General features: G+C 36.0%; 1 protein-coding gene across 3 annotated transcripts in view; it reads right to left on the reverse strand.

Annotated features, from left to right (window-relative positions):
- LOC135221028 (regulator of G-protein signaling 7-binding protein-like) overlaps nucleotides 1-15,000 on the reverse strand; it is a 1,347,771-nt gene that overhangs the window by 689,532 nt on the left and 643,239 nt on the right. For all 3 annotated transcript variants that reach the window (XM_064258752.1, XM_064258753.1, XM_064258751.1), the window contains one exon: nucleotides 6,757-6,877. In XM_064258752.1, the coding sequence (XP_064114822.1) occupies nucleotides 6,757-6,877 (121 nt within the window). The remainder of the gene's footprint in view (nucleotides 1-6,756; nucleotides 6,878-15,000) is intronic.

A 15,000-nucleotide genomic window follows, 5' to 3' on the forward strand; every position in this document is an offset into this window, starting at 1 on the left:
TCCGTCAAAGCAGACAAATAGTCGGATGTCTAGATTTATTCTTGCAGATGTCTTCCTTCAGGTAATTCTGTGGAAATAATCAAGTATTCAGAGGCAGGAGGACCAGCTCTCAGTATGAGAGCAAGCAACTATTTGGAAGTAGGAGGACCAGCTCTCAGGATGAGAGCCAACAAGTATTCGGAGGTAGGAGGACCACCTCTCAGTATGAGAGGAAGCAACTATTTGGAGGTAGGAGGAACAGCTCTCAGTATGAGAGCCAACAAGTATTCGGAGGCAGGAGGACCAGCTCTCAGGTTGAGAGACGAAGGCCAGGGATCTTCCGAAACACCTGGTCAGGCGAATGATCTCTTACCCAGCTAGAGCCAGCGGTTGTTTGGCGGACAGCCACACTTTTCCGGTGACAGTCAATGGCTGGTGAGAACCCTCCAACTCGGCAGGCGGAACCACTTTCCTGGGAAAGTCAGTGACTGTTCGGCAGAGAAGCGGATGAGCTCGTAGGGTGAGACGGATACCAGAATCTAACCAGATTGCCACCAGGAGGACACCAGAAGGACACCAGAAGGCATGCAGAGGGATACTAGAAGGATACCAGATGATAATACTGTGGGATTAATCTAGGAGACCCGCTCTTTAGAAAGAAGGAAATCTGTACCTTCAAGTATACTATATCCCTTGATAAAGTTTTCTAGCTGAAGATCTCTGTCAAAGTGGGCAAATAGGCGGATATCTAGATCTATTCTTGCAGATGTCTTCCTTCTGGTTATTCTGTTGGAATAATCTAGAAGACCAGCTCTGCAGAAAGTCAAGTATGCTATGTCCCTTGATGCAGACTTCTAATAGAAGATCTCTGTTAAAGCGGGCAAATAGTCGGATATCTAGATCTATTCTTGCAGATGTCTTATTTTGGTTATTCTGTTGAAATAATTTAGAAGACTGGCTCTGCAGAAAGTCAAGTATGATATGTCCCTTGATGAAGTCTTCTAGTTGAAGATTTCCATCAAAGCGGACAAATAGTCGGATATCTAGATCTATCCTTGGAGATGTCTCCCTTCTGGTAATTCTGTGGAAATAATTTAGAAGACCGGCTCTGCAGAAAGTCAAGTATGCTATGTCCCTTGATGAAATCTTCTGGTTGAAGATCCCCGTCAAAGTGGGCAAATAGTCAGAATATCTAGATCAAGTCTTGCAGATGTCTTCTTTCTGGTAATTCTGTGGAAATAATCTAGAAGACTGGCTCTGCAGAAAGTCAAGTATGCCATGTCCCTTGATGAAGTCTTCTAGTTGAAGATCTCCGTCAAAGCAGACAAATAGTCGGATATCTAGATCTATTTTTGCAGATGTCTTCCTTCTGGTAATTCTGTGGAAATAATCTAGAAGACCGCCTCTGCAGAAAGAAGGAAATCTTTACTGTCAAGTTTGCTAGGATAGAGTTGAGGATAGTAAGATGGAGGAGAGTAAGATATTACGTTTAAAGGACTGAAATGGGTTTCAGACAGAGGCCGAATGGACGTTGCAAAGAGCGTTAGGTAGTGCCTACAGTGCCCCACATTAGTTGCACTCATGGATCTACCCCCACTACATGGGATAACTTTAAATTACCCTCTGTCCACTCACCCTTTTCAGATATAATCAAGGCCACCGAAATTAGATCTATCTTTCGGTGGTCTCGGTCTAATGGCGTTAATTGCTGCGGCCTATGAAACTTTAACCACCTCCCTGTGGTGACCTAACCTATATCGTTGCCAGAAGCATGATTATGGCTAACTTTAACCATGAATCAAATACAAACTACTGAGGATAGAGGGCTGCAATTTGGTATGTTTGATGACTGGAGGGTGGACAATCGACATGCCTATTTTCAGCCCTCTAACTTAAACCTGGGGATTCAGGTCATCTATATGTTTATATTTCATTCATATTCTTGGCTTCATCGTTGACTACTACTTCGCCTCCTCAGATGAAAATTGGTATATAATCTCTTAAGATACCAAAGTAGATCAGTATTCCAGTCTTCTCTCTCTCTCTCTCTCTCTCTCTCTCTCTCTCTCTCTAGAAATGACTGAATAGAGGATTTAGGTCAAAGGCCAAGCATTGGGACCTATGCGGTCATTCAGCTCTGAAATGGGAATTGACAGTTAAAGGTCTAAAAGGTGTAACAGGCGGCAGACCTTGCACTATGAATCAGTTGTTAAGAGAGGGTGGAAAGCTAGATGGAAGAAAAGAGAATATGAAAGGAGGTAGGGTAAAAGGAAAGAAAGTAGTTGCATTTAAGGGCCGAAGGCATGCTGCAAAGAAGATTAAGTGATGCTTACATTGCACCGCATGAGGTTCACTGACGGCACTATCCCACTACGGGGCCAGTCGTTAGAAGATCAAGCAGGAACCTGACAACAAACATCTGTCTTTCTGAAACTCTATTCTAGTATAGTATCCTAGTTTCATTCATTCTGATGACGAGGACAGTAGTCCTCATAAATCCTAGGGACTGTCAGTGCATTTCTGATAAAAAATAAAGGTTCTATTGTAAGCTCGTTAAAAAAACAAAAGAAAAAAATGATAACTAGTCACGATGCAAAACATTTTACCAAATTAATAATATTCAAAGTAAGAACGAAAGCAGAACGTGTATACAAAAAGAAAAAAAATCTAAATGACCAGGTATGGTTTCTTCCTTTGTTCGTAATAATAGTATTTCTGCCAAATCAAATACATTACCCAAAGAAACAAAAACTAAATTCAGTAACCACAAGCTGCTTCTAGTACAAGGGTACAATCAAATAAATGACAAACCTCTCATTGTAGTCAGTTTTACACAGCTTTCTCAAAGAGGCTCCAACACAGAATATTGTCAACGGTGTACACTGAAAAATTATCATAATAATAAGATTCACAATATAATATTAAGAGTCAGCAATCTCCCTATGAATGCAATTGGCGAGGGACCCACTGCTTGAAACAAAAGGCTTTTGTCTATTACGATCAATGTTATTTTTCACTGCGAAGTCGTAATAGAATAGCTTATGTCTTTTGGCAAATATTACAACAACGTATTTTAGTGACACGTAGGAGGGAAATCGGTGATAAGGTTTTTATCAGTAACTTTCAAGACAGGTAAATAAAGTTTAGGAGTAAATGATGCATGATGCCAATAATAATAATTATCATTTCTGTATTGTAACAAATCATTGCGATGAAAATAGAGAAAGCATCAATCACCCGCGCCAACAAAACGCATGAGTGACCATCAATGAAATTTTTAATTAAAATAACCAGTTGCAAAAAATCAACTATAATTATCCCCTGTGTAGAAAAGCTTGTGGATAATAGCAGGATATTTAAAACTATATATATATATATATATATATATATATATATATAATATATATATATATATATATATATATATATATCTATATATATATACTGATCAATATTCCATATCTTTCGTATTAGCAACAAATCCATATGAGTATGGTTCTTTCACTCCTTACCCTCTTATGAGTCAATGCTACCACCGGAGTGTACCAAACGGTAAATAACTGCTACATTCAAGCTGACTCATAACCATAACCGTACAAGGAACCGTATTAGAATCATGATATCTTTTACTACTCTAGCCAATAAATTTCTTATATTTATCTCTTTATACCACAAATAAAAGTAAATATAAAGCATATATTACGCTATTTTATTAAGGTATGAAAATTGTTAGTGAACAAATGAGAAAAAATCATTTTGTAAATAAATCATTTATTTAAGAATACTTTGTTTTATTTAATGCGGGGTGCGAATAAATGATTACCTTGCAAATTCCTGAGCATATTATTACCATTTGTTTGTCTCGTAATGAACACTAAAACAAATAAGCAAGTAAAACTCAATTTCCAGTAAAACGGAAATTACTCAAACTGAAATGTGAGGATTAAAATTCTATGTCAAATAAAAAATTTATTAACTAGTATTAAAAAAATAAGTAACATGGTTTCAAACATCAAAATCCTTACCGACTTTCATGCACTAAATATTTACTTACAATAAACTAAATGAACACATGATTTCTCATTACTGAACATGTTACTTAGAAAACCATGAGCAACTGACATTCAGTTGCCACTGGAAAATAAGGTATAAGGAATTCAACATTCTAAAACACTTATATACCATTTCTAAATTCAAACACACAAAAATGAAGCACTCGTGAGAACAACAGCGCTAATAAAACCGAGAGAGATTTAGCCCAGTGTCGGATAAAGCCAGAATATGCCTTGAGGTAATTTATTTAGATTAGGATGGGGAGCCACTAAATTTCATTCCAAATATATATGCATAAATTCTCTCTCTCTCTCTCTCTCTGTCTCTCTCGCTCTCTCTCTGCTCTCTCCTTCTCTCATCTCACTATCTCTATATGATATATATATATATATCCATATATAATATATAAATATATATATATATATATATATATATATAATATATATATATATATATATATACATATATATATATAATATATATATATAAAACATACGTATTTTTTTCGACATCAAAAAATAAAACAATTACTATCCATTTCGGGGACTGTGAGTCATCGTTTTTCTCATAGATCTTTCAAACTGATTAATTGATCGAAATAGTACTTAGACACACTGTACAAGACACCTCTCTCTCTCTCTCTCTCTCTCTCTCTCTCTCTCTCTCTCTCTCTCTCTCTCTCTCTTTTTTATCGCTGCTTTTTCATCTCTCCCCCCAATACCTCTCAGTAATTTACAATATGAAGAGTGGAAGGGCGATAGAGGGAGTAGGGAGGGACGGGATGGCGATGCTTGGCAACGCCATTTAAGTCAAGAGTAAACGCCTTAAATAACACCATTTGACAATGCACTATATTACCAAAAATTAGCGGGAGGTGTCTTGTACACTGTGTCAAAAGTACCATTTCGATCAAATAATTAGTCTGAAAGGTATTGAGAAAAATAAATGACTCACGGTCCCTGAAATGGATATTAGTCGATAATTAATATTCGTATTAATAAAATCATTGCTCGCTGCCACCGTAAGAAAATTCAGTTATTTTATGGAGGGTATTTTTTAATCTTATTTTATGGAGCGTATTTTTAATATTTCACTTTACTATCCAGTACTCCCACAGAACCGTAATGGGTTGAGGATGCAGGTTTAAATATGCATAGAGAGAGAGAGAGAGAGAGAGAGAGAGAGAGAGAGAGAGAGAGAGAGAGAGAGAGAGCAAACATAGGTGAAAACGTTCACTGACAAAAACACACACACACACACACACACACACACATATATATATATATATATATATATATATATATATATATATATATGTGTGTGTGTGTGTGTGTGTGTGTGTGTGTGTACACACAATATATATATATATATAATGAATAACGCGAAGCTGATGAGTTTTGCTACTGACCCTAATGAAGCCAAATTCCAACTTGTGATAGCATTTTCTATCTTAAAGAGCTTTTTCAAATTATACTTGATTTGGGGAAAGCGGTTGCTGGCACAATCGTGTGTGTAACATAAAAAACACTCATAGCTGGACTAATCCAGTATATTTTATAGGAATACACGGACAATCATTAAAGAATAACAAAGCATCCCTAAAACCATTCACTCTTATCCATGGTATTTTGTTAAAATCTTTAACTAACTATTCTAAAATTGCTGATTCAATTTCTTCAAAGATAATAAAAAAAAAAAATCCACAAAAACATCGTATTAACAAAAAGGAGCTTTTATCTATCTTACATGCCAAACGTAGATTCCTAACATGGATGAATCACCTTAATTCTACCGAGCAGTAAATCAGCTGAAAGCTAGTTCCCTCTATTTTTGAATGGACAGAGGAAATGCATATCCTTGACACCCATTCTGTAAGGAAATGAGGTATCTCATACCGGGGCCCCCTCCCTCCCTCCCCGTACTCATTTCCCACCAACTAAAACAACGTTTGAAACAGCCAATATTAACTATGATAATAATGGAATTTCTAATCCCAATTTAACTTGCTCTGGGGACCTTACTTTTATTAATAACATCATCAGCATCCAAAGAGGCGCTCTGATAACGCAAATGCATTTAAGATTCTGACACTGAGAAATAGCTTGTAAAAAAAAATACGTTTCAAGTACCAACAGTAACCTTAAATGAAAGTACGATCACTCCCGAAACATAATTGTTTAAATAGCGGAATTGTTACCTAATTTGCTTTAAATGCGCACGTTGATTGCCTCTGCAGTGTATATCGTTAAAATTACGTTTTTAGTTTTGAATAAATGTGTTAGTTGAATGCTTCTACATCTATATCGTTAAAATTACGCTTTTTGTTTTGAATAAATGTGTACGTTGATTGCTCTGCAATCTATATCGTTACAATTTAGTTTTTAGTTTTGAATTTTGCGTCCTTTACGTTTTAGTTTTGAATTTTGCGTCATTTACGTTAATAGTTTTGAATTTTTCGTCATCAAATTACCATTCATTGAGATTCATTTTTTTATGTAACGAAAACACTTTCGTTGCAAGTTTCTGCTTCCTCAAGCCCTAACATGGAGATTCAGTTTCTAAACTTTGACCTTCTGAAAATGGGGGGAACTTTGACCAGGCAGCCTGGGTATCCTCTCTTCACTAAGAATGAGACACCAACAACAATGAATTTGACGACACCTTATCAAAATAAAATCCAAAGAGGAGAGTAAAAAGAGGAAGATACTCCAAGGACGCACATACCTTTGCCGGGTTGTTGGAGTGGGTGGAGTGGGCGTCGACGGAGGCGTGGGAGGAGTCCTGCACGGATCCTCGACTCAGCTTCCTGGCCAGAGCAGAGCGGCGACTCCCCGTGCTCCCCCTCCTGCGGGACCAACAATTAGAAAAAGATCCTATTAGGATCGGGGTCCCTACGGGAAGGGAACGGTACAGCGGGTACATGCTAAAGCTTCTAAAAGCTATTAGGGACGACATGCCAGCAGCAAAACTAAACCTTGTTAATCAATACAGCAAATGAATAGGCTCCTCTATTGTGCTACAGTAATTTGCCAAAAATATTTATTCATTAAATGAATGAAACTGTGTTTTCAGTGCAAATAGTGATAATAAATAATAATGATGATATTTCCTAAATTATCCTAAGCATCTTCAGACATAATCTAAAAATCTTCACAAGATTATAGAGGTGAATTATAATTTGAGTTGAAACTTTTTCCTTACTTCCAAGATGAAAATGTCTTAAATATTAAGAGTAATATTATCCCCTTAATTAATAGTGCATGAAAATATAAATCAAAAGGAAAGAACACAGAGATTAATATTGGAACATTTTCTCTATAAAACGATTGAATAACAATTTTATTATCAAAATATATATAAAAAACTAATTTAATGTCTCCAAAAACACTGTCCCTAATAAAATCATAGAAAGGTCCTGGGTCTTATTAAGAAATTCCGCTCGTGTATCCTCCAATTTCAATCTGCGCCATGGTCAAGTTTCCGACTTTACCGAAAGAAAAAATTTCATAATAGACTTTAATAAATCTGAAGTATGAGAGAGAGAGAGAGAGAGAGAGAGAGAGAGAGAGAGAGAGGAGAGAGAGAGAGTTATTAGTAAGCCCTCAAAATAGTAATATATACTCTATCAAAGAAAGATAATAGATAGATTTAGGAGCAATCAACTAATTCATTCAATGTTGAGCCAAGCATGATAATTTCGTGACGAAAAAATCACATCCTCTGAGTTTATTTATTTATGAATTTATTTTTTTTTTTAATAGCAAACTTTCATCTTACCAAACTATTTGGTTGTATGTGTCCACCAAAACGTAATTCGAAAATGCTACGCCTAAATTTGCAAACATTTATTTGCCAGTCTGTCTGTATTTTTTTTTTACTTTTAAATTTTTATCTACATGATCAATTTCGTAATGCCCTCTCTTCTCACATTTTCCCTATAGATCAGAACCATTTTACGACTTTTTATATAATTCGATAAATTCATGTACCGATAATATATCTCTTAGTTTTTCAATTTAAACCAAATCATTTCATATATAATGTCTAATTCGAGTAGCAACATAAATTTGCCGATATAGAGACGATATGGAGACGGAAGTTCCAATATCCTTCGATCACATGTCACATTCAAAGGAACGATGCTTTCATTATACTTAATTACTTGCAAACTGCCATTTTGGTAAAAAACAAAAAACAAAAGTTCGAAAGCTAACTGTTTCACATAAATGAAATAATCTGAAATAAAATACATTTGACTGACGAATTGGTTAATAAGTGGTTAGATCCTGGATGGTCATCGACGATTCAATATCTCGTATTTGGCCGCATCTTCACTTCAACAATGCATTTTAACCATGGGATTAGCATTCCCACTTGTTCTGTGAAACTCGATCTGGTGAACTAAACGCCATTTCTAAAAATATTTCCTGTGACAAAAGCTAACAGTGGGTGAGCTTAAGTGCTTCAGAAAAAATCGGCTTTAGTTATTTTATTTCATGACGGAATCATTCAACATTGAATTGAAGAATATCTTTCAAATTATTCAAATGGTTTACTAACTTTATGAATGCAGTAATGGAGTTCCAAGGTTATGTAGGAGATCACCCAGAAATGGGGAAAACAAAGCAAAATGAAGCAAAGTTAAATAGGCAGAAAGAAGAAAGCGCGTCTAGTATATCCTCTACGAAAGAAACATGAACGCCAACACAATGAAAAAGTATTATACAAAGATTATGTTTGCATATATGTGTGTTAAACTAATTCATATATATAAAGTGGAAGCTAAAAATAATATTAGGGCCAAATAATTAAGAGAGTGAAAGCCTGCCTCAACTAGTAGAATTAAGCCAAGGAAGTGAAAATGCAGTGGGAGTCACATATTCCGAGGGTCACAGAACACTGGCTAAAGAGTCAGCAATCAAACATATTATGTTTCCGAACGTAATCAATTCTTCTTGACTTCAAAACAGCGCGACATGGCGGAACGGTATTTCTACCGGTAAACGCGATTTCATATCCCGCTTGCTTTTTCATCTAAGAATATATTATTTTCTAGAATTTGATGATAAAATGAAAATCCTGCAGAACTCACCAGCCGGAAAGCACACTTCGCTTATGGAAGTCATAGGCTGCTTCAGCTAGCATTCGCCTTGTGCCGTTTGTCTAACGTCTTTGGTCAAGACTTGCTTGTCCTTGGTTTGTAAGGTGTTTCATACGATGACCGAATTGACCCGGCTGATAGAAACATCTGCACAGATATTCCCATCACAGCTCAAAATCATTTTCAGACTTAAGGGGTGTTAAGTACCAGTATAGGCTTCAAAAATAATTTGTCAACAACAATTGCCCGTATAAATTAGCCGTTAAATAAATTGATGTTAAGCACTTATCTACTACTTCTGACCTTAATCACCCAAGTCTTTCAAAATAACTGTTTAATACGTATAAGTTTTAAAAGTGGAATTAAAAACAGAAAACTCTAAGCGAATATGTGAAACTGTACGTTACCAACAATACTAGTTCTTTGAAACCTTTTAAGGCAATATCTCGAGAACTATTTTGATGTTAGTCCTACCTAGTCTCTACAAATATTGTAAACTGAATAAAAAATAATCTAAAAAATTTTAAAGAGTGAACCAATCATTCATCGCAAATCACCAGATTTCAATATATACTACTTGATGAAAAATATTGGCAACATACATATTGAGCACTCATTAGTTTAGGTATGAAACAGCTATATGGTCTCAACTTGTCTTTTAGTAATGATTGAAATACAATTTTTGACCTAAGTAAACAATCTCTCATATCCTCTCAACATATGCTATTCACTATTTTCCCCAGTTTATAAAACCAGTGGGATACAAATAATGACATCAAAGTACGTTACGACATCATGTATTTCATAATAAAACACTCAAAAGACTGTTTCATCATTAAAAGAGGAATGGATATAATGATATTTAAAAGAGGATTATCACTCTGTAGTAGGTAAATACAATAAAGGATTTTTTAAATCTGAGAAACGTATATATCATCTAAAACTGAAGACGTTTAAAAAATTTTAAAAATGCGAAAATCTTTCAAGAGAGGTATATTATATTTTCTTTACTTTAACACCACTCCCCACGTCATAGAACTAAAGAGGATGCCGTCAGCAGGATCCTTTTGTATGTTCATTCCTATATATGAATATTTAAGCCTTGCCCAAGGTCTTAATGACTTATGCAGATTTCTGGCCGCTGTCAAGATCCTCCTATGCAAGCAGAATTCTTGCCAAAAGCGTGTTGCCGAGGATTTTTGTTTTTGATTTTTCCTATATGTAAATTTCCAAAGCTAACAGAAAACGCGATTTCGAATCGTTTCTAAAAATGCAAGCTGCTACGGTTAAAATTATGATGTATAGTCCGAAAATTCTAATACGAGAGAAGAATTTCACCATTCCTGGTATATTATTGGATTTCCGACATATGTTCTTTTTATCGAAATGGTTTTTAATTTACAATAGTTTTAGGAATAATTGTATTATAAGGACTACATTACGCCTGAAAACCGATGTTAACAATAACCTCCTTGTTGGGTAAAAACTAGATATATGCTTGGGGAACTACGGTCCTTATATATGTCTATGGTTTCATCTATTTCCCGTTCACTAGAAGTGAATGAGCAGGTTTAATCCTACCTCACTGATCTAAAATGATGTTCACAAAATAAGCTGGCAATACCCATTTTAAATCCTGGTCAATAATAATCTCTTTGGGGATATGAATTGTTGACTAATGAAACACCAAAACGCCTTCGCTTATGCCTTTTATAGCTCATTAGATAAAGAGTTGGCGAATATTAACTGGACGACAGTTCCAGTTCTTTTTACCATGCTTTTAAAAAGTCAGCATATGGGTGCAGTAGTGAAACTGCTTAAACTCTAGTAATATTCAGTGGTATATCAGATCCCTTTGTTTTCATGGCCCTGTGGTTGGATGGCTGTGGCATTCATTGCGTGTTTTACAGGTTGACTATTGAGATCCACAAACAGGAAGATGGGAAAAAGGAAACACAAACACTCGTAACAATTCTCAGTGAATAGGAAGCAAACGGACACCAATATTCCAATAAAAGTAGAGCAAAGAATTTCAAGCAAGGGATTGGAATTTCTTTTCCTTCGATGCGAGAGACCTTTACGAACTTTACCTCCAACAAAGAAAAATCATGAACCCAAAAAATAAAACAACCTTAGTTTCAGAAAATTACCCAGTGGAACGAAAGACCAAATAAGCCTAGGATCAGTTAACACGGCATCAAAAACCTTGAATGAGAAGTTAAGCTTAGTTGCAGACATCAGTGATGCTTAAAATTTAGGGCTAAAATTCTTAGGATTAATCGAGACAATGAAAATGCAAAGTCAAGTTAACCTGTCTGTTACAATTATCCATTATGAGGGCTTTGCCAAGTGCAACTAATTATGGCTCCCAGAGAACCAGAAGCGCCTAATTTCTTTAGCTGCTAAAGAAGTGTTACGGGACAAAATACGTACGTGTGTGTGTGTGTGTGTGTGTGTGTGTCCTGAATACTTAATTTATACAATCGTATACTGAATAACATTATGAACGTTATATTTCTAAGTAATTTAACTGTATTCCAATTAATCTTACACAAACTGTAAACATCAACTATTAAATAATACCTGTCTATATTTGTAATATCTGGATATTTGTCAGTCACTAACGCTTTATTCATATTGTTACCAAAGCTTAAAAAACGATAATACTGTACTACTTCGACTGATCTATAACAATTCTATATTCGTACTGCTTCCTTCCGGAAGTATTTTAAAGCATTTCTTTTTGCAACTTCGTTACCTTCAAAGAACTTTGAAAATTCCCCAAAGAGATTCTATAATAAATGAGCTTGTATCGGAAAAGTCTAAAGTGTTTCGTGGAGATATTATATGATAATAAATAAGAATTTCTAGAACTGAATGAATCCTGAAGATTTCCCCTCGAGTCTCCAAATATTAAAAGAAACTGAGATTTAACACGGCTTTCTCTTTCTCTCTATTTCTCTGTTTCAACACTATTGGCGTAATTATTCTCTGGCTCACTCCTCTCTCAACTCTAGCTTCTCAACCCAGCGTGCCCGCTTAGTTAACTTTTATATTAGGTATCTTTGTTTTGCATATATCGCAAGTTAACAGAATAACAGAAGCATGTCGCTGCTCCAGAGATCGCCTAAGCATATTGCAGAACCACAAATTTTCCTCGGAAACCATCGGCTGGAATTTGTGCGCGAATTTCCATATTTGGGTCACATTATCACCGACGACCTAAAGGATACGGCAGACATTGAACAGAGGCGTCGTAAACAATGTACAACTGGCAACATGATTGCAAGGAGGTTTGCCTTCTGTCACCAAGACGTGAAACTGCTGCTCTTCCGCTCGTACTGCTACAGTATCTATGGGTGTTCCCTCTGGACGAACTATACCCGAGAGACCATGAGACGTATCACTGTTGTGCACAATGACATTCTGAGACGCCTCACAAACAATCCACGCTACCACTTCGCCAAACAGATGTTCTTAGAAAACCACCTGGACAATTTAAAAATCATTGTAAGGCGAACAATGTCCAGTCTGGTAACCCGAGTGAGAAACAGCGGCAACTCGCTCATACAAAGCATCCTAAGGAGTGAAGCAAGAAGAAGATCTAAATTGTGGGAAAGATGGGAAAATGAGGCCCTTGTCCCCTAAAGGACTTAATCTCTGTATTGGCAAGATGGCATCTGCAGATTTTGTCATTATTATATGTATTGCTGATATTTTAATTTTTCAATATTACTGTGATTACTATCAAGTTAAAGTTTTTTTTTTACATTCAATTTTCGTATTTAGCCCTATGGACCTGACTATTGTAACCACCTAAAGTCTCTAGTTGAAATTTAAGTTATATAATCTGTGCACTAACTGTTATAACTCTCAATGCCTTTTTTTCTCACCAATATTATTACTGTTATTACCAGTTTATGATTACTATCTTTTATGCTACCTCAGCTATTTTGTGGATAAGTGCCGAATATTCATTTTTCTTATCATGTTGTCTCATATATCTAGATTGTGTATGTTACTGTGTATTCTGTATATTCAATGTAGCTGAAATAAAGGATATTATTATTATTATTATTATTATAAATCCACGCCACAAAAGTTAATAAACCAAACGGATATATCTTTGACATTTATATTTCATTCAAATTAAAAAAGTTCTCTGGCCTTTTCTCTTATCCATGTTGAATACGTCTACATTATTAATGTCAATAAATATGACTTATAAGGAAACACTGCACGTGAATGCATGCAGGTGCTAATATAAACGTTTATCAGTATTTTGTGATGGAAACAAATACGAAAAAAAATTGGCAGGAATGAACGCATGCAATTGGTTCCAATATTCCTCTATCCAATATTCACTATTTTTCATTTTCCAATAACATGGAGTAACAGCTATTTTCAAATGAAGCTCTAATACGATGCCAACGCCAGTACTCAATTGTGCCGGCCTTTCAAAGCATTACGCCGTTGTGTGCGTGAAATTCGCTTTTCCCTGCAACTGCCCTCATTCGGCAAACAGTAACGGATCAAACGGTGTAGACTGTAACGTAATTTGTTTGTGGGGGGGTGGGGGAGGGAGGATTGGGGGGGCAGGTGGATGATGATGTAGTCATTTGGACATAGCAATTGGCTCGATTTGTCTCATTACTAGCAAACATCAAGACCGCCAATTATATTTTGATCAGCTTTATTTTCTGTTTAAGTAGTCATGCAGTTTGAGGCAATCAACCACAAGATTCATTACAGAATACCGCCTTGAAAATTTTTCTAACAAAAGCAACCACGGACTGGTGACGGTCACCGGTTAACCAATGCGAAACGGGCCAAAGTGTCATTATATGGAATATCCGTACGGATATTTCATATAATGAAAAGACCATGATAAAATCTGGCAATTTTGATAACCCCTCTTTCGTCGACGCACTGTTAGTAATAAACGCAAAAGATGAAAGAAAAACCAGGCAGTCAGTAGAGGTTACAGCGACTGCTCAGCAAAAGTGCAGCATCGAGTTCCCACTAGATACTGCAGCTGGTGCTCTTCCTGAGAAAGAAACTGTCGACAAGGGTACTGGGGCAACGCACGACACGAGAAGGGACTTTTTAACTGAGAGCTACAACTTCTCTAACTCAAACTCTGAACTCCTCTTACTTTCTTTCTTTCTTTTTGTGACCTGTATAAACGCTTTGGGTTGCTTACTGACAAGCTTCACTTATTTCAATTAAATCAGAGCAATAAGGAAACCGACCGGAAGACTGTTATTAACGCTTAAAAATCTATAGCTCCTTGCTCTCAAGGACCACTGGCTGATGACGGGGCTTTAGAATCTGCTCTATTTGGCAATTAAATCATAAATATGCTTTATATAGTATCGTATGCGCAATATAATTTTCTCTCTTACAATGATGTTATCATTTCATCTTTTTTTCAGCTTTACATACCATTACGGAGAATAAAGAATAAAACGAAAAATATAAGGTACATATATCAATTCAACTAATCGTCAGTCGTGCTAATTGTCTTGGAGATAACAGCGAGGTTCTGTTTCTGCTTAAATTTTTAATAGTTGCTATTCAAATCTTCGCATTATACATATTTTAAAGTGAAAGTTCTTTCTATGTTTTTGGTTTATAGAGAACCTTCATCCAAGACCTTGATTGGTCGATGTCTGAAAATGGATTGAACGACACACACCAGTACACCCATTTTGATAGTTATGAATGCTACTTTGGACCACGGGGTTCTCGTTTGTGCAATTCAGTAGGAAGTTATGTAGGACCCAACGCCACTGTGAACCTGATTCTTATTTTAAGTGATGAATAATAAACACATAACACTCTGTTGCTGTTTGCATCACCAATAA

Source organism: Macrobrachium nipponense, chromosome 2 (assembly GCF_015104395.2).
Source record: "Macrobrachium nipponense isolate FS-2020 chromosome 2, ASM1510439v2, whole genome shotgun sequence".
Classification (NCBI taxonomy): Eukaryota; Metazoa; Arthropoda; class Malacostraca; order Decapoda; family Palaemonidae; genus Macrobrachium; species Macrobrachium nipponense.